At 39.2% G+C, this 18,760-nt stretch overlaps 6 protein-coding genes across 6 annotated transcripts; 3 read left to right on the top strand and 3 right to left on the bottom strand.

Moving 5' to 3' along the window:
* Positions 1-243: 243 nt before the first annotated feature.
* Positions 244-2,592, top strand: AK88_04766 (GTP-binding protein TypA/BipA; the record flags this gene model as incomplete). The annotated part of the gene is made up of 1 exon (XM_012482374.1): positions 244-2,592. The coding sequence occupies one exon, from the start codon at positions 244-246 to the stop codon at positions 2,590-2,592; it is 2,349 nt and encodes a 782-aa protein (XP_012337797.1).
* A 1,360-nt stretch (positions 2,593-3,952) lies between these two features.
* Positions 3,953-4,312, top strand: AK88_04765 (uncharacterized protein; the record flags this gene model as incomplete). Its single annotated transcript, XM_012482373.1, has 1 exon — positions 3,953-4,312. One exon carries the CDS (start codon positions 3,953-3,955, stop codon positions 4,310-4,312), a length of 360 nt encoding a protein of 119 aa, XP_012337796.1.
* A 632-nt stretch (positions 4,313-4,944) lies between these two features.
* On the bottom strand, positions 4,945-6,249 carry AK88_04764 (uncharacterized protein; the record flags this gene model as incomplete). The annotated part of the gene is made up of 1 exon (XM_012482372.1): positions 4,945-6,249. One exon carries the CDS (start codon positions 6,247-6,249, stop codon positions 4,945-4,947), a length of 1,305 nt encoding a protein of 434 aa, XP_012337795.1.
* A 1,612-nt stretch (positions 6,250-7,861) lies between these two features.
* AK88_04763 (uncharacterized protein) lies at positions 7,862-9,658 on the top strand (the record flags this gene model as incomplete). The annotated part of the gene is made up of 1 exon (XM_012482371.1): positions 7,862-9,658. The coding sequence occupies one exon, from the start codon at positions 7,862-7,864 to the stop codon at positions 9,656-9,658; it is 1,797 nt and encodes a 598-aa protein (XP_012337794.1).
* Positions 9,659-10,851: 1,193 nt separating this feature from the next.
* On the bottom strand, positions 10,852-13,704 carry AK88_04762 (uncharacterized protein; the record flags this gene model as incomplete). The annotated part of the gene is made up of 1 exon (XM_012482370.1): positions 10,852-13,704. The coding sequence occupies one exon, from the start codon at positions 13,702-13,704 to the stop codon at positions 10,852-10,854; it is 2,853 nt and encodes a 950-aa protein (XP_012337793.1).
* A 2,367-nt stretch (positions 13,705-16,071) lies between these two features.
* On the bottom strand, positions 16,072-18,708 carry AK88_04761 (uncharacterized protein; the record flags this gene model as incomplete). Its single annotated transcript, XM_012482369.1, has 1 exon — positions 16,072-18,708. The coding sequence occupies one exon, from the start codon at positions 18,706-18,708 to the stop codon at positions 16,072-16,074; it is 2,637 nt and encodes an 878-aa protein (XP_012337792.1).
* Between the last annotated feature and the right edge of the window lie 52 nt (positions 18,709-18,760).

Here is an 18,760-nt window from a genome sequence, read left to right as displayed (position 1 = left end):
ACGCGATTCGTAAGTTCCCTCATCGGGTGAATTACTGTCGATAGGGTTAAAGAGGCGTCCGAACTGGGCGAACTGTTTGATATGGGCACTGCGTGTAGGCAAATTTAAACCTTTCCTAAGCCGCTTCACTAAGGTTGTTATACGTGTGCCCACGATATCACACGCGTGAACGAACAGAATGCGTCCAGCGTAGTGATAAGCTGAAGTGATCATCGATGCCAAATTAAAAAGAAAAAGCACAATATGAATAACCTGTTGAAAAACCACAACAGGTGTGCTGCTCAGAGGGTGGTGGCGCACTGCATCGGAGCGAGTATAAAGGGGATAAAAAATGTGCAGAGGAACAGCCCCCTCTTTGACGGAATGGATGGGGGTAGGAAAATGGGGAAATACTTTTCCACAATGTCATTTTACGATAATAGGAATACTCTAAATAAGGCAAAAAATAAATTTCACCAAAAAAGTATCCCCGAAAAGAGACACACTTCAATACTAAGCCGTAATGGCAATGCTCTCTTTTTTTCAACGAATAAAAAAATTAAAATTATCAACCCGCAAAAAATAAGAAATGTAGCCATCATTGCACATGTAGATCATGGGAAAACAACCCTAGTGGATAAGCTGCTAAGACAAGGAGGAGAAGAAACAAAAAATGAAAGAGTAATGGATCATAATGATTTAGAAAAGGAAAGAGGAATTACTATCATGTCAAAAGTAACAAGAATAAAATATGATGATTATTTTTTTAACATTGTTGACACACCTGGGCATTCAGATTTTGGCGGTGAAGTTGAAAGGGTACTAAATCTCATTGATGGGGTATGCTTAATTATTGACGTAGTTGAAGGACCAAAGAACCAAACGAAATTTGTACTAAAGAAATCTCTCCTAAACCCAAAGTGTAAAATTATTGTTATTATGAATAAGTTTGATAAACCAAGTAATATAAAAAGTAAAGAAGAAATTGAAAATGAAATATTTGATCTTTTCGCTGATTTAAATGCTCCAGATGAATTAATGAATTACCCCATTCTCTATGCCTCTGCGAAAAATGGGTGGTGTACGGACAATTTCGAAGACGCTAAACAAAATAAGTGTGAACATAATAACGTGCTAGTTATATTTAAAAAAATTATTGAATATTTTGACTCCCCTCTGAAATTAACCTCCAGTAGTGGAGACCCCACAAATGATGACGCAAAGGTGGGGTCTCACAAAAGTTTAACAGGGGATGATGCAAATGGTGTAACTCGTTCGGTTGGGGGATTGTTGGGGAATGATACTGTGACGGATGGAGGTCTCGTCGAGGACTCGCCCAACCGCCACCCATGCGTGGAGGGTAAAGACGTGGAAGCGAAAATAACGAGCGAGCCGTTTAGCATGCTAGTTAGCCTTATAGACCACCAAGAAGGAGTAGGTGTCACAGTGACTGGAAAAATATACGGAGGGGTTATCAAAAAAGGAGACACGATTATTGTGAAGAGTGAGGAAAATAAAGTAAAAGGAACGTGTGTAATTAAAAATATCTTCTATATGAAAGGACGAAAAATAGAAAATGCTAATTTCGCCAGTGCAGGAGATATTGTAAATATTTCCTTTTCGAAAGGAGTTACCCCATCAGTTAATGATACCTTGTCGTCTGAAGAATCCGTATCAAGTTTGAAGGCCAGACCAATTGATCCTCCTGTTCTCTGCTTAAAAATTTCACAAAATACAAGCCCCTTAACAGGAAAAGATGGCAAACATATAACTCTGTCTTCCATCGGTAACAGACTTAAAAAAGAAGCAGCCATAAATGTAGCTATAGAAATTAACGAGTCAGAAAAAAAAGATAGCTATGAGGTGAAAGGAAGAGGAGAATTACAATTAGGTATTCTGATCGAAAAGTTAAGAAGAGAAGGATACGAAATGACCATATCATCTCCAAATGTTATTTATACAAAAGATGAAAAAGGAAACTTACTAGAACCAGTTGAAGAATTTCACATTACTATACCTTCTACAATTAGCTCCAGTGTTATTGAAAAATTAAACGCAAGGAAGGCAGATATTGTAGACATTGTAAATGATGATAATGATAATACTTTTATCAAATGTATTTGTCCCTCGAGGAATTTTTTTGGTATGAGATCTTACCTTCGTGATGTTAGCAAAGGGACATCCATAATTAATTCCGAATTGAGGGAATATAAAAAAAAACAAATGTCGTACAAAAGTGACAGGAATGGGGTAATCATATCCTCGTCCAATGGAACAACCACTGCCTTTTCTCTAGATCCCATTCAGTTAAAGGGAAATTTATTTGTTAGTGAAAATTACCCTACTTATGAGGGCATGATCATCGGCGAGCACTTCCTAAGCAATGATATTGAAATGAATGCTGTGAAAGTTAAGCCCGTACAACACCTAAGGAATAAGGGCCATGAGGAAACCATAAGGATAAATCACAAAAATATCACCATTGAATATGCCCTTTCTTTTATTCAAGATGACGAAGAAATAGAAGTTACTCCAAAGAGAATCGTCATGCGCAAAAAAATATTAAACACGGAGCAGAGAAAAACAGCAAACAGGAAGGCCAAAAATGGATAATTCGGCAAAGACACACGTGTGTGTGATGAGCCCAGTTGAGGCCTACCTAATAGATACAGCTACAGCGGGTTAGTTTTCTTCTTATCATTGAAAACGGCTCCATAGTGAGAGACCACAATAATACCTTTCGCATTTTCATCTTTGGAAGATGCCCTCTTCGAAACCAAATAAAATTACGCGGCCCCGTTTTATTTTTTAAAAATTTGTTCTGCACATGGCTGTTTTTTTTTTTATGCACACAAGACACAACTTCCATTTGGCTATGATGTCATGTAACCGTTTTGCTTTCCAAAGTGTGTTTCCCTTTTTTTGTATATATATTACATCGTACATTTCTTTTTTTGTTTTTTTTAAATTTCGCAAACCGCCTTTTTTTTTTTAACGCGTTATTGTATGTTTCACTTCACTCAAATGTGATGGATCATTTGTGTATTTTATAACATTTTTTAAATCGAAATTTACGACAGGGATAACTCTACAGGTTGCCGACACATGCGGTGCAAATGTCTGTACCTGCACATTGAGCACTGTTAAAGTTGACACGCTTCTTCGCCAACTTGGGTAAAAAAGCTGCTGCGGGTACTATACAGCCCTTACAATATTGCATGCACATATAGGGAGATAAAAAGGGAACAGCTGCTGTTTACAATTGTCCGCAAAATGGGGCGCTCATATTGAGTAATTAATTATTTATTTATTATTCTTTTGTTTTCCCCCACCGCGCGTGGCAAACGTTGCGCAAAAATGAAGCACACAACGCGACACACGCAAAGGTTGCAAAAAAAACATTTTGTAAAATTATCAATGTAAGGGAATGTGAGAAGCGGAATGGACTCTACCCGTTCTTGGTAAAAGTGCCTAACGTGAGGTGAGCAAAAGGGGAACATCAAATTACAAACGAGTAGCATTTGGGAAATACGCGGTCGTGCAAGCAGCCGAACAAAGGTAAACCCTCCCGCATCGGCTTCTCCCCCTTTGCATCCATGTTATAGATAAAAGGGCTAGCCGAACAGACGACATATTAAAACTATACATTTAAGGAAACCATTTTATGAAAAAAAAAAAAAAAAAAAAAAACAGATGCTTCTGAAGCCATCGAAGGAACAGCTGTGATACGCCATATATGAGCGACGCCTTTACGAAGAGGAACATGGTTAACACGCTTGTGTATATGTATAAACACACACAGGTAGGGAGATATGCTCATACGCAAGCTGGTACCGCCGCTCACCATTTGTGCCCCTCGTGAAGGACAGAAAAAGTAACTCACCCACTTCGCCACGTGGTTCTTACGAAGGGACAGAGTTTACGCGGCGCACGCGCAGGTAGGCGAGCCTTAAGGAGGCGCAGTTCACCAAACATGATTGCAAAAAAGTGTAGCTTTCTCTTGGTACAGAAAAATTACGCACATAAATTTGCCTCCCCAGATTGTCCAAATTTGATCAATATTAAAAAAGTGATATACGAAAAATTGAAACCAATATGTTTTCACATTAAACAGGATTATACAATGGGGCACCATGTCCACGATATGCATTTTTACGGAATCTTATGCTCTCCTTTGTTTGAAAATAAAAGCTACAAAGATATGAATATGATGGTGGAGAAGCTAATGAGCGAAATTAATTTAGCGGGGAGAGTAAAATTACACTGCCAACCTCCCTCAAGATTTAACAAGATGAAAAAACACGTACGATGGAGGTGGAACTTGGAGAAGTAACCCAGCTCTCTGCAAGGGGAAAGTAAAAATGGACTTTACCAATAAATCTCTCCACCGATAAGAGGAAGCAGGGGCGCCTTAGACAAGCACTTGCCCCTAATGAGGAGCGCGTCATGGAGCGACATCGACAGAGAATGGTGTGTAGAAACGGCACAGTAGCGCGAAAAGGATTCACCGAAGCACAACGAGCCAACCGGAATGGAACGATTCCCAGTTGCCCGTTTTTATCAACCCTCTTTAAGTCGTCTTTGATTTACAGAAGGCTGCTAAATTGCTAGCCGAAACAATATGCAGCGTAATATATTAGCAATTAGCGGGTAACCTAAAATAACAATTTCGATTGAAAAGGAATAAATTTTATTTAAAAGGATTATTTAGAAAAAAAAAAAAAAAAAAAAAGGGGTACGATGAAACATTTGGAAAACAAAATAGTGCGATGAAAAAAAAAAAAAAAAAAGAAAAATGGCAATAAGCCAATTTGCATTTGGGTTATAAAATCAATAAAAAGAGAGGAACATCCATATGTAGATAAAATGTACAAGGTGAGGAAGGACTACACACGCAGCGCTCACGCGCATATGCGTGTTTTCGTATTCGTAGGGGCACCCCCCCCTTTTGCCAACATATACCTTCTACGTCTTGGGGCGCTTCATGCAACCGTATTGATAAAGCATGAGCGAAAGGACAATAAAGATGGTTCCTATGTACTTATTATAATTGATGGTCTCGTTGAGAAAGAGCCTGGCCAAAACGAAGGTGAAGCAAGGCTGAAAGGACTGATACAGTGAGACGGTTACGGGAGTAAGGTAATTCAAAGCGATGATTTGAATTTTCCAACACAGAAAAATAATTCCAAAGGTCGAATAGAAAATACACAAAAACTGATTAGTCGTCACATTATATATCTCGCTAATCACATTGTAATTTTCATTAATGAACATTTCGCCAAGAATTCCAAATGGAAGGGTTATCAAGAACAAAACAGCCATTTGGGAAAATTGAATAATATCATTACTTACGTATCTAGTGGCTATATTTATATATATCACTTGCAGCCCCTTGGTAACGGGCACTGTTAATAGGAGGAGAAAGCCAAAATCGAGTGAACCCATATTCCACACTTCTGCAGTTATGGCCAACCCAAAGAAAGACAAAAAAATGGACAACCAGGTTATATAATTCATCTTTTCAATCTTCAAATAATATGACATTAGGGCTGTAAAAATCGGTATTGTCGGTTGAATAATAGCTACGTTATGAGAATCGGTATATTGTAAGGCGATTATAACAATTACCTGTCTCAAAGCTCCTGTAACGGACAGGATAAGTATGGGCATGTAGGCTGCCTTAGGAATTAGTTTTTCATCATTTTTTAGTAATCTACTAAAATAATTGGAATATGTATTTTCCATATTAACACATGCTTCGTGGTTGTTACTGCTATACTCGTCACTACCAGTATCGTTATTTTTTGCATCTGCTTTTTGCACGTTATTGTCCATTTTGCTATCCTTACTGCTTTTCTCGTTTTTTTTTTTTTTTTTATTATTATCATCATTTTTATCACCTTTGGAATTTTTTTTTTTTTTTTTTTCATTTTCTTCTTCAATTTTTGACAACTCCAAGTCTATCTGGGCATCCTCTTCATCCACACCAGCCTTTTCATTTACATCATGCAGTAGTTTTTTTTTGTTCGGTTCTGAATCCTTCGATGTATACATGTAAATCATCAGTGGGATAGTTAAGACTGTCCTCAAAATTATGAACACGTAGATGGACCCTTTTATCATAATAAAATATTTCATCAATATGTAGTTTATTCCATACAGGAACATGGAAAACAGCAGGAGCAAATTTACGGTTATCAGCACCACGTTCTTCTCCCCCTCATCTTGCTTGGTCTTGCCGAAATAATTTTCAACTTTTAGGAATTTCATGGTTCAATCGGGTTGGCATAATTGGGGGTAATCCTTCGTCCGAATTTCTCTAATGGGGGGAAGAGTCTTTGGTGAGAGTTATTCTTATTGAGGAAAGAATCCTTCGTGAGAGTGCACGTACAAGTTTGTACACACACTTGTGCTTACGCCTGCGCCTGCGCGCCTGTACACCGCCCCCTCTTTAAAACTTAAAAAAATTAATTTTTTCCCAAAAAAATCGGGCACAGAGGAAACGCATCCTTTGTTAGTATCAAGCAGGGGTCAGGCGAATTATTCGCGTTTCATTTTGAGTCTACACAAGCGAGACTTCATTGGGCTTGAACGAATGCGCAGCGTAGCTCATCAGTGGATGAAAGAGAAAAACGGTTGATACTCTAAGAATAAATATGTATATACGTATGCAAGGAAGTAGGCACGTATGTTACGCGCGCATGTATGCCCATACATGTGTGCAAAAAAAACGGGGAAAGCTCCTGCCTTCGCAACTGTTGCGCGTAAAACGTGTTAAGATCACAAAAAAAAAAAAGAGATAAGGAATAACATGAACACATTACGTGTGAACCAGGCTTACACTTTTTATCTGCTCTTGACCTTATCTCATATTTTTTTTTTTTTTTTTTTTTTGGTGCATTGTCCCTGGCTGCCCTTTTTTTGTTAAATACATATCACAGGGGCATATACTCAGTTTGTATTGTTTTCTACGCACTCTAAATACATGTGTTCAATAAAATGTGCCAAAGAGAAAAAAAAAAAAAAAAAAAAAAAAAGGAGAAAACAATTGGGTTATTTTTAACATTGTGCATATAAGCATACATATCACTCGCACGAACATATGTGTATATGTACATACGATTACCACCTTTTCTCTTAGCATAGATCTTAGTACACTTACGCGTGTCACCCACATTTGGCACACTTGCGCGCGCTAACAGGCTAGCCCGTGGCCACCACATTTACGATCTTTTGCTCTCCCCACCACTTCCTTTTCTTTTTTTTTCTCCGCTACTCCCGCTTGACCTATAAACAACCTGTGCGGGTATTCCTCCCCCAGCATTTGGAATAATCAAGTGCTCCTTCCCGCTAGTACACTTTGAACACACGGTTTTTTAGTACATTTAGCAGAAGCCCCCTCTTTTGTATTTTTGCATAGAGTCTGCGCATATATAGTTCGCAGTGTCATAGGGCGAAGCTAGGAGTGATACAACCACGCAAGTTAGTATGTGTACATGTGAGCACGTGTACGTATAGGAATATATGAACGTGTGTACTTGTGTATATATGCACGTATAACGCCACTTCCCTAGTGAGTGCCCAGGTTCAGTGTTTTTTTTTTTTTTTTTTTTTTTTTCACGTACCCTCACGTGCAAGGTGCTACCTTACACCTGAGCAACCCGATTGGGAGCACAGCAGCAAAACGGGGGCCTCAGCTTGCAATCCGCCCGTTCTCTACTCTTCCATGACAACATTGGAGGGAACGCCTCGGTTTGGGAAGAACTGGCGCTATTTTTTTTTTCCCCTTTCCATCTGCCTTAGATTTTTCCTTTCATTTTGCTACCACGCCGCAGATTGAAGAAAAGTGCCTCCCCACGAAAACGACGAAAAACCTTCCAAAATGGAGAACTCTTTGCTGGAAAATGGAGTAAACATGAATTTTATCGACAGGATGTCTCACTTGTATGATAGTTCCCAAAAGAAGGCCACGAAGAAATTAATCATAGCAAGTATAATATGTATAATATTTATGATAATAGAAATAGTGGCCGCTATTTTGTCGAATTCCTTGTCCTTAATGACTGATGCCTCCCATCTGTTTTGTGATTTATTGTCCTTTGCCTTAAATTTATTTTCTATATATGTTTCCACATTTGAGGGAAATGTGGATATGTCTTTTGGGTACCACAGAGCGGAAATAATAGGAGCCTTGTTTTCCATTTTTTTTATATGGGCGTTATCTGCATACATTTTGTACAGTGCTGTGTTTCGATTATTTGATGTTCAGACGGTGGATGGATATATCATGTTTGTAACAGCTTTTGTAAGTACCCTGGCAAATATATTTATTGCCTTTGTACTTAAGGTACATTCACATGGATTTGAATTTATTGGACAACGCAAATGCAGCCACAGTGATGACACACATGAGCATTCACACCAGATAAAGGCATGGGGAAATGGTGCTGATAACTCTGGAAAAAATGGAAAATACAAAAATATAAATAGTGATATCGTTATAGCAGATGATGATGATGCAGCTTCTCATGCTGCCGCATCTAACAAGAATAATATTTCTATTGGAAAAATTAACACCAGTTCATGCAGCTACGTTGCTTTTGATTATTATGAAAATGTGAACCAAATTAATATGGGTAATCGCCATCAAGGAGATTCAAAGACTGCAGGAGCTACTGGTGGTGGGGAAGGAACAAATGCAGGTAAGAAGGATTTTCATAATTCACACCATGCACTGATGGACCCCACAAATAATAATTACCATCACAATAATCACATGGGAAATGATGAAGATGTGCAAAAGGACGATGGTATTTTTAAAGTAGGAATTAATGAATGTGTCAATAAAAGCAATGGAACAAATGATATGGGTAAAAAAAAAAAAAAAAAAAAAAATTCCCATAATGGAGCTCACAAGGACAAGAACATGGGCTCGAACAGTTCCTACATGATCTCCAATGAGGGAAGCGAAGAAAATGTTTTGTGTGATTCGTACGATAGTCATTCTTTGGGGGGAAACTCCCCGCAGGATGGATGCCACCAGCATGGCCACGTGCAAAAGTATGACCACTCGCACGACCACTCACACGGTCACTCACACAGTCACTCACACGGTCACTCACATGGACACTCACATGGACACTCACATGGACACTCACACGGCCACGACGAAGAAAACAGCATAAGCCTCAAGACGGCGTACCTGCACGCCATCAGCGACTTACTGCAAAACATAGGAGTAATGATAGCCTCGCTTATCATCTGGTACAACCCCAAGTATTCCATCACCGACCCGATTTGTTCAATAATTTTTTGTTTCATCGTTTTCTCAACAACCATATCAGTAATAAAAGAAATTCTGAATGTACTTATGGAGGGAACCCCCGTCAGCATAAACTTAATCGATATCAAAAACGACCTGCTCCAGATACCCGGGGTCATAGACGTTCACGATCTACACGTTTGGTCCTTATCAATTGGAAAGCCAGCCCTCGCGTGTCATATAGTTGCACACAAAAACTTCTCACACACAGTTTTAAATAACGCTACATTGTTGTGCCAGAATAAATATAAAATTCTGCATACCACTGTCCAGACCGATTACCCCTCGAACATTTCCAACTGCGAAACCTATGCCCACCTTAAATGCTCAACTTTAAAAACAGAACCGAACAAGTAGTTCCTCCTGTGCAGCTGCACGATTCGTGCGTTATTTGTATAAGTGAGTTTGTATAACCCTTTCAACACGGTGGGAGGGGTCTCCCTATTAGCCTTAATTTAAGAATGTGTTTATTAAATCTCCCACTGCGTCAATGCTAGCGCGTGAGACCCCCGCGTGAGTGCCTCCTACGACTGTCTAACCGAAGCATCGCGCAAAATTGGCGCTCTGGACATTATCTTTAATTTTGTTCTAGTTGTTATATGTGCCCTCAGAAGGGGCACATGTGTGTGTACAATATGACCAAGTGCAAATGTGCGTATGAACGCTTGTATATGTGCGCTTATTATTCTTTTTAATTTTTCCCCAGTGCATAATCAATTGATGAATTTATAAAAACAAAACTATGACAGCTTTGTACTTTTTATTTGCCGCTTTGTTGCACAAATTTATATTTGTATATATGTCTATATGCGTATAAGAGCAACAAAAAAATAAAAATAATAATAATAAAAAAAACCGTGCTACTATTGTGCTCCATACTTTATGCATATTAAAAAAATAACCCTGCGTCCTATGTATAGATATTTATAATTGTGCCCCTTAGTCTTTTTACACGTTGTGATAATCTTTTTCATTATATGTATGTATGTATATATTTTTTTTTTTTTTTTTTTTTTTTGTTTTTCCATGTTGGTCTCTGTTAACTTGAGTTAATTTCAATTTAACATGTTAAGAAAAATGTTCGTCACTACGTTCCGATTTTGAATACCGTTGTTTTAGGAAAAACTAAACGTGTTCATTCGTATTTCGTACATTTCGCGAGGCGAAGATAAATAAATAAGCCGTGCCACTAACGGCAGGTACATGTTTGGGGAAAATTCTTCACCCCCCCTGTCCCCATTTCCTATGGGGTATCCACTGTGACCAAATTTTCATCGCTCAAAGAGAATCAGGTATACACGGAGTTGTAGACACATGTGTTGTGTATGTAGAAGCAGGGGCCGCAAGGATAATTTTTGCGTGTTCCCCTTAAAAGGGTAAAAAGGCCATTAATACAAATTGTAAAATTAATTGCACCTTTTTTTTTTACACAAAGTACCGGCAGATAATGCCAACGGAGAGCAAACAAAGAATAGTACGCAGAGCCGCACACACCGCACACAGCGCACATACCGCGCAGAGAACAGGGCGCGCTTCGCTCCCAGGTAACGTCAAATGTACACCTCGTGGACATCCCGTAGGTGGTCCTCCCAGTTGCCTTCCCCAACCGATATGATATGCCGGTCGGGTCTTAAAATTACGAATGAATTATCCGACTTCAACATGAGGGTATCAAAAAACAGGTCGCGTATTATGTTCGCCGTGAACACATAGCTCACGTTGTATTCCTTCACATCCAAATGTATATGCTTCACATTTCTGGCATTTCCCACAAAATTATAATCGTACTTTGGAAAGAGGACATAGTCATTTACAGGTATACTCATATAAGAGGAGTCATCATTATCTACCATCGTAGTACCCTCCCGTTTTAAAATTCGAATGGATTGGTCCTCCGCATTTTTGCTTACCACAACGTCCGTGTCCCATAAGCAGAAGGAGAATTTATCTCTTGGTATATTATGTGCGTGTAAGAAGTGAGCCATGTCATTTAAAGTTGTATCATTAAATAGGATTATTAAAATGGATAAGAAGGGATTGTTAAATATGGGTAGATCCACTGTAGATATTTTGTAAATATATTTCGAGTCAAATGTGTAGAGATTAAAATGGGGTATTTTGGCCCCCACCACGTTGCTCATTGCATGGTCGTATATATTTTTGCATATTTTCAATTTGGGTATCTTCTCATTCTGCTTTTCGAAAATGTTGTACTTTGGGGGGGCGTCACACGCGCCACTGTGATGCGGCTGGTCGTCCTGCTGGCCACTGTGTTCACGTTCGCCAAGTTGGCCAAGTTCGTCGCATTGGTCGGGTTCCCTGGCATTGCCTGCAGCACCATGTGTGTCTCCCCCATTTTCCCCCCTCCCCAGACAGACTTCCACTTCAATAGAGCTGCTAACCCCTTCGGGGGGGGAGTCCTCATTCTTGCCGCTCCTATCTGACGGAAGCCTCTTTCCCTGGATGGACAAATCGGAGAAGGGTTCCTTTTCCATCTCTCCAAGACCACACATGGTATCTACGTAAGAATAGCCAAAGTCCACACCAGGGTACAGCAAAGAGAGAATATTCTTGCGCTCATTTTGGACAAAATTTTCTGCTCGTGCTCGATTGAATTCGAAAACATAGGGAAGGTTATTAATAAATTTTAAGAGTCCTTTAGCATTTGCAAGTAGGTAATAAAAAAAGAGCGACTTTTGAATGCAGTTAACCCTACAAGAACTCACATATCTTACAAAAGAGTTGTGATTATATCCTAGCAAACTTGGTACGTTATTTCCTTTTTCGTAATTTCTAACAGCGTGGTGTATGGTGAAATTAGCCACCAACTTCCTCTCAATATTATACGACTCGATGTAATTCTCTATTTGTTTTTTTTCCAATCTGTTCAACATGTTAAAAGGGAGTGTTATTTTGTTAAGTCCCAGCAACAGGGCACTCTCCGCATGTGATTTGGGAGTAGCATCCTCTTGCGCATTACATACCTCGGGCACCTTCCTCCTAATGTTGTCGAGAATTTTTTTTTTTTTTAAATTATAAATTCGAATAGTTTTCCACACTATATTTATCACATCTCCAATGCCTAGGTTTAAGCCAAATCCTCCTGACGGGGGTAATTTGTGAGCCGCATCCCCCAACAACACAATCCTCTTACTTCTTTTGTCCATAAATGTGGAGGCAATTGAGCTATGCATGGTCCACTTATACACATTATGAATACACATATCCGGCAACTCGAAACCAGTGAGCTTGTTTGTTATTCCCAGGCACTTACTTTTGTCATAATATATTTCTGCTTCCTTCTCGGTTATGTACGGAATGTGTAAAACGAAGTCTCCCTGTTTGTAATTGTGAGAAACTAACACCCCTAGGTATTCGCAAAATAAAAAGTATAACATGGAGGGGTTGCACTTTACAATATCGCTCAGACGTAATGACTGAAAGTGAATGTTTATAAACTTCATATAATCCTTCTTATTTTCGTCATTTATCTTAAGACTCTTTTTTATTTCGCTTTTTCCCCCCTCGCACACGAAAACGTAGTTACTTAGGATCACCTCTTCTTCGTTGTTATGCAAATTCTTAACCCGAGATACAACACCCTGTGGGGAGATTCCATAAGGGGGGTAGAAGCCATCTCGTGGGGCGTCCCAGTCAACTCCATCGTAATTATTTCCCATATGGTTATTCACCTCTCGATGGCAAGAATTCTCCCCCTGTCGCAGGACATTCCCGAAATTGATAAATTCATATCCTACCAGAAATTCGGACATGTCGTAGGAGAAATAATTTTTATAAAGTGCTTCTCCTGTGGCGTCTTTATCCATTCCCTCATTTGTTCCCTTATGTATCTCTTTATCCGCTCCTACCGCTTGGTCTGTCTCCTCTCCCCCCAATCCACTGTTTCTACAAATGTACCTCAACATTCGGTGGGTTGACAACTTTAGCCTTATGTTTTTTAAAAATGCCCGCTTTTGCCGGGGGTCACATTTTATTTGGCTCAAGTAGTAGCTGTAGAGGATGCCCAGCAGTTTGTACTGGGACAAGTGGGTGACCTTGGAGGGACTAATGTCCTCATAGTACGTATTCTTGTACATGTACTTGTCCCTAAAGTTATCATACTTGCACAGCGTCTTGTCCGTCTTCAAGCTTAATCCATATTGAAAGGTTTTCCACAAATTCACGTCTTCCGTTTCGTTTAGGAAACATTTATCTAGATGGAAAATGCCCCTCCATGCTTCCATCGTTTGGTTATTGTAATAGTGTGCTTTGGGTACCTTCTCGATATGTTTATCTCTCTCAATTAGTATGTGTGGTATTCTGTGCTTCTGCAGGTACATCCCTGTCGTGATCCCCGTGGGACCCCCCCCGATGACTAGAACGAAAGTTTTCCTGGCCTTCATGTTGTTTGTGATGTGGGCAAGGGGCACGTCACTAGGCAGCAGGATGACAATTGCCTTCACGGTTTCGCTTTACCGCTAGCTATTTTTATATCTTTTTTCTTCATCGCCTTTTTGAAGGCCGTACCATTGGGGTGGAGCATGATATACACGAACGAGCCGGGCACGTCAGTTTACGTTTCCCGCTGCTGAGCGCATTTCCCACTTCGTCGCCCTCCCGTCCCCGCCACATGCGCCTTGAATTTCACTCCGCCTTTTTTTCTTTCTCTCCACAGGTGGCGCCCAAGTCGTGCCTACATGTATCATTTTTATAAAAATACGACTGACTTCCCACAATGGAATATTTTAAGATGAAAAAAAAAAAAATCACCCAAATATATTTCTTCACATCACTGCGTTGTGTTTACACCATCGTTGCTCCTCGAATTAAAGATCCGTATAGCGATGTAGTAACGCACAATCATTTTCCTAACTGCAGTTGCGTCGGTCGCCACACGCGTAAGGTGCACATAGGAAATGTGCATGCATAACAGGTGTACAAATAGCTGTACACACATGTATTTGCCACCATGTTTGCTTTTTCGTTCTTTTTTCTTTTAACCTGCTCGTGGGGAACCCTTGAGGAATCATAAATATAGAAAATAAAAATATAACGTTTTTCCAAAAAAAAAAATCAGTTGGGGGGGCCCACCGCACAGCATGACATGGACAAATGAGCTGTTGTGCTGACAAAGGGTTACTATTTTACCATGGTAAAGCGAAACCTTGCATAGGGGAACTTTTATACTTTAAAACAATTCTTACAATTTGAGTGGGGTGTGCTACCCTTGTGGGTGCTACTAAAAAACAAGAAAAACGAAGTGGAACACACACAGGGAACGTCTCAATGAGGCGACAAAAAAAAAAAAAAAAAATTAGGATCTCAAAACGGAGAAAAGACAACTATAGCTACACTCTTCTGAGCACCCTTGTGTGCGAAATGGCTTAGCAAGAGAAAAAAAAAAAAAAAAAAATACATTACAGACTTTTTTAATTGGGAGAAAAAAGAGCGAAAAGGAATAGTTTAATTAAGTTAAAATAAAGTAACACGTATGCACTGTTAGCGCAAACATGAGCGAGTGATGTGGTGGGTTTTTGTTATCTTTAAAGAGGTAAGAAGGAACAGGACAGATAAAATGAATTAGGGAGGAATGCAGAAAGGAAAGGAGTTGAGCAAAGATTTGCGCGCAGGGCAAAAAATTGCAAGTTATTAATTATATATTGGTTGAAGCAACATGGATAGTAGCATTGCTTATTTGATACGAAACAGAGCACGTGTGCGGGTGGGTAGCATATAGAATAAATGAAAGTAATTCATCACGGCGGGGGTAGAGAGAGCAACGCTGCAGTGGTATAGAGGCGAAGGAAATAACAAGCTGTTTTCAGGATAATCCAGAAAATAATAAAAAGGGGGTACGATCAAAAAAAAGGGAAGCGGAGGGAAGTCGTTTTGGGGAGTTGGAATAATTGTGAGTAGGTTTTAAAACATTGGCAACGGCTCACATTGGTCAGACTGCTGAGATGCGGCCAGATGGCAAGATGAGACAGTTTAAATGCGACAAGGGGGTAGGATATAATGTGATGGTGAGAGAAATTAGGGAACAGGAAAAAAACGAAGTTAAGAGGTTAAGAAGTTGCATAATTAAGAAGTAGAAAAATTGGAAAAAATAAATGATACGAGAAGGATTATCAGAAGGGAGGGAAGAAGCCCAGGGGGTGAAGGATTGGTATGCGGAAAACGGGTGGAAAAAAAAAAAAAAAAAGAACACACATGCACACACAACGAGGTGTCATATGATTAAGAGACAAGCTGTTTAAAGAGTTGTGCACAGTTACGCACTAGTGGGAGGGAGAGCAAATTAGGGGCAGATGAGTGACAGCAATGGAGAAGCAGCAATAGAGATGCAGCAATGCAGAAAAGAGATGGAGAGGTTGCGAAGCCGCAAACCAAGGCAAAGAAGCAAAGAGAAGAAGAAGATAAAAAAAACAAATATAAAAAAACATATAAAACTTGGAAAACATATGGGGGTAAGGAAACTCCAAGATAAGGCGGGACACGCCCGCAAATTATATATCTTGCCTTGGGGTGAAATAATAAAATGGTAGAGGTGGACGCGATTTACTCAGGCGCGATTAATTTTACTGAATTTCTTCTTCGACTGATTTGTCTGGCGACCATTTTGCTCATTTGGCTCTGCAGTTGCATAGGCACAAGGCGCCTTGGTATCGCATGTGAGGGATTTTACACCCTTCTCCCTCAACTGCTGCATAACACTTTAAATTGCCCCACTGAAGAAGCCGTAAAAATATATACGCGCAAGAGAAGGGTTTTCATTTTTGCCCCAATCGCGCATTGCATATCCTCTTGAGCCATTTAATTTTGGAAACGCAGGAATCACATTTCTCATCGCCCTGACTTGACAAAATATCAATTTTGCCATAAACCGATATGATCAAATCAGTGAGCTTGGAATTTTCTATTAACTCATAACCATATGCATGTACTAAATCTCCTAAAAGAGAGACGGCATTTTGAAAATTCTGAGCATTGAAGTGATTAATTTCTTTGATGAGGATCAACTCGATTAGGTCTAAAATGTTTGTGATGTAAACTTTTAGCTTGACAATCTCATTTCCATCAATTAGTGCATAAACGATATTACTATATGTTAGGAGGATGGCATCTCTGAGCTCGAACACGTAGTTAACCCAATCATCATTTTCGGGTGACCCAGAGGCAATAGTTATTTTGGATGTTTCTGCCAATATATTAGCAAAGAAATTTAAGTAACGTGAAAAGCTTCTATTCAACGCTGTTGCAATGTCCCCTAACACAGTGAGGATACTAATTTTTATAGAGTCATGCACCCCAAAAGTTTTTAATGCGTCCCATAGGCACTCTAAAATTAACTCCATTTCTTTTTCAAATTCAAAAGTCCAGGGGATACAAATATCGGAAATCATTTCGATGCATATTCTGCACGTGGACGTCTCTGATACATTTCTCAACCCTTTAAAAATAACATTAAGGAATGTTTTTAGGTGTTCCCTAAAGTCTTCTCCCATTACGTTTATTATTGCACTGCATGCAAGTAACGCATCTTCACAAATGTCCGTTCTAATTTCGAACAACCTAAATATGCTTAAATAAATTGGCTTCAGAAAAGGCTTACACTGATTTCCTAATCTGTTAATGATAAATTGCATGGTGCCGCAGTAGTACCCCTGCAAGGATTTCACTTCCTCCGTTAGTGGGTTCAAGTAAGTATTCGTCAAAAGGTACATCATATGGGACAGCAACTCTATCATATATTTCAGGCAATTATCTGAAACATTATCTATGACCACATTGAGTGCATTGAAAGCAGCTTCTCTCAAATTTCTCGTGTCTGCATCTTCCCTAGAGCTTACATCGATCAATTTTTTGCATAACACACAAAAGGAGTCGTCCAACTCGGTTGTACAGCTATTTGTCATTTTGTTAAATGAGCTTCTCTTATTGGCAGCCAGTTGATTAAAAACCCAGCAGACATTTGCCGCTACTCTTGGGTAGTCATTTAGTCTCTCCAGCAATATGCCATACAGCGAATTACTATCATTATAATTACCTAATACGTTATAAATAATTTCTGAATGATAAGTCGTTATTTTTCCTATAGTCCATGCTGCAGTATCTCTCACCGAAACAGATGGATCTCTTAAAACTTCGGAGAGTTGCCCCACCGATTCTTCTACTAGAGGTTTTAATTTCTCCGTATCTGGACCTTCCATAATAGATCCATATGCCAGAACAGCAGCATCTCTCCTTCTCCAATCCTCATGTATAAAATTTTCTTCCACAAATGAAATTACGGGTTCTACTATATCATTTTTGAGTAACTGTGCACTCAGGGCTAGAAATGTTGCAGATGCCATGGATAAGGTCCAGGCATCGATGTCTAAGTCTTCACTCTCTTGAGTTATCATAGCGTTAAATATTTTTGGCAAAAGAAATACCATTGCCTGTTTTACTATATTATGGTTTTTTTTCCCTTCTTGTAATTCATACTGATCTATAAAAGTTTCTTCCTCACATACTGTGTTCCAAAATTCAATGGCACTTATAGCTATCCTTTCGTTGTCCGACTCGATAGCTGCCCATGTTAAAGGACCTATAGCATACATATATGCATCTAAGTAAGAGTAAAAATAACTAACAATGTTGATTAGGCATTCATATGCTGCAATTTGTACTGTAGATCTCTCATTATCTTTACACCCATCAATAACCGTTTTCATTATTATATCTCTTTCCACTTGAGTTTTAAAATTCTGGTCAATAAATGACATCAGGTTGTATAGCACTTTCATACTAGCACAATGTACGGACTCTTCCTCCCCTGGTTCACATAACGAATTTATAATTGCTGTTAGTATTAAATCTAAGTCTGGTTGTGTAAAGACATATTTGGATTTACTCTCATTACAAATATCAGCTATATCTTCTGTTAAGTACGCCAGGCATACAGTGGAAGATTTTTTTGTGTAGGCATTTTTTTCTATTATGTTGTTCACTAATTTGTGAAGCAATTCGGATGATTTATTATGCGAGAGTTCGATTTTGGCTATTAAGGATATTATTTGACACGCTGTTCCGATGACTACCTTTTCTCCTTGCTGACTTAACAAATGTAACATGGAATTTTTTAATTCATTTTTTATATCTTCGGGGAAGTTAACCCACGTCCTTGCCTTTTCTTCATTTTCATAATTGTCCTTGGCCGCAAAGGCATTTTTTATTAGTAGTCCCGCGATTTGTCTCAAGTAGGGATCATTCTGCGTTTTGCAGAATTCATTTGATAACTGATTTATGTACTGGACAAAGTTTGTTTCCTTTGCTTCCTTTAACTTGGACTCTGCTTCTGAACGGATGCTTATGTTTGGATCTACTGTTGCATACAACACTTGTGCGATGTTACTTGCCTCCATCTTGGCACAGAACTTTTATCGATTTAGTGCGTAATGCAACTTAAGAAAACAA

Source organism: Plasmodium fragile, assembly GCF_000956335.1.
Source record: "Plasmodium fragile strain nilgiri unplaced genomic scaffold supercont1.75, whole genome shotgun sequence".
In the NCBI taxonomy this organism is placed as follows: Eukaryota; Apicomplexa; class Aconoidasida; order Haemosporida; family Plasmodiidae; genus Plasmodium; species Plasmodium fragile.
Note: the sequence above shows the minus strand (reverse complement) of the source record. Positions and strands in the feature narration are given on the sequence as shown.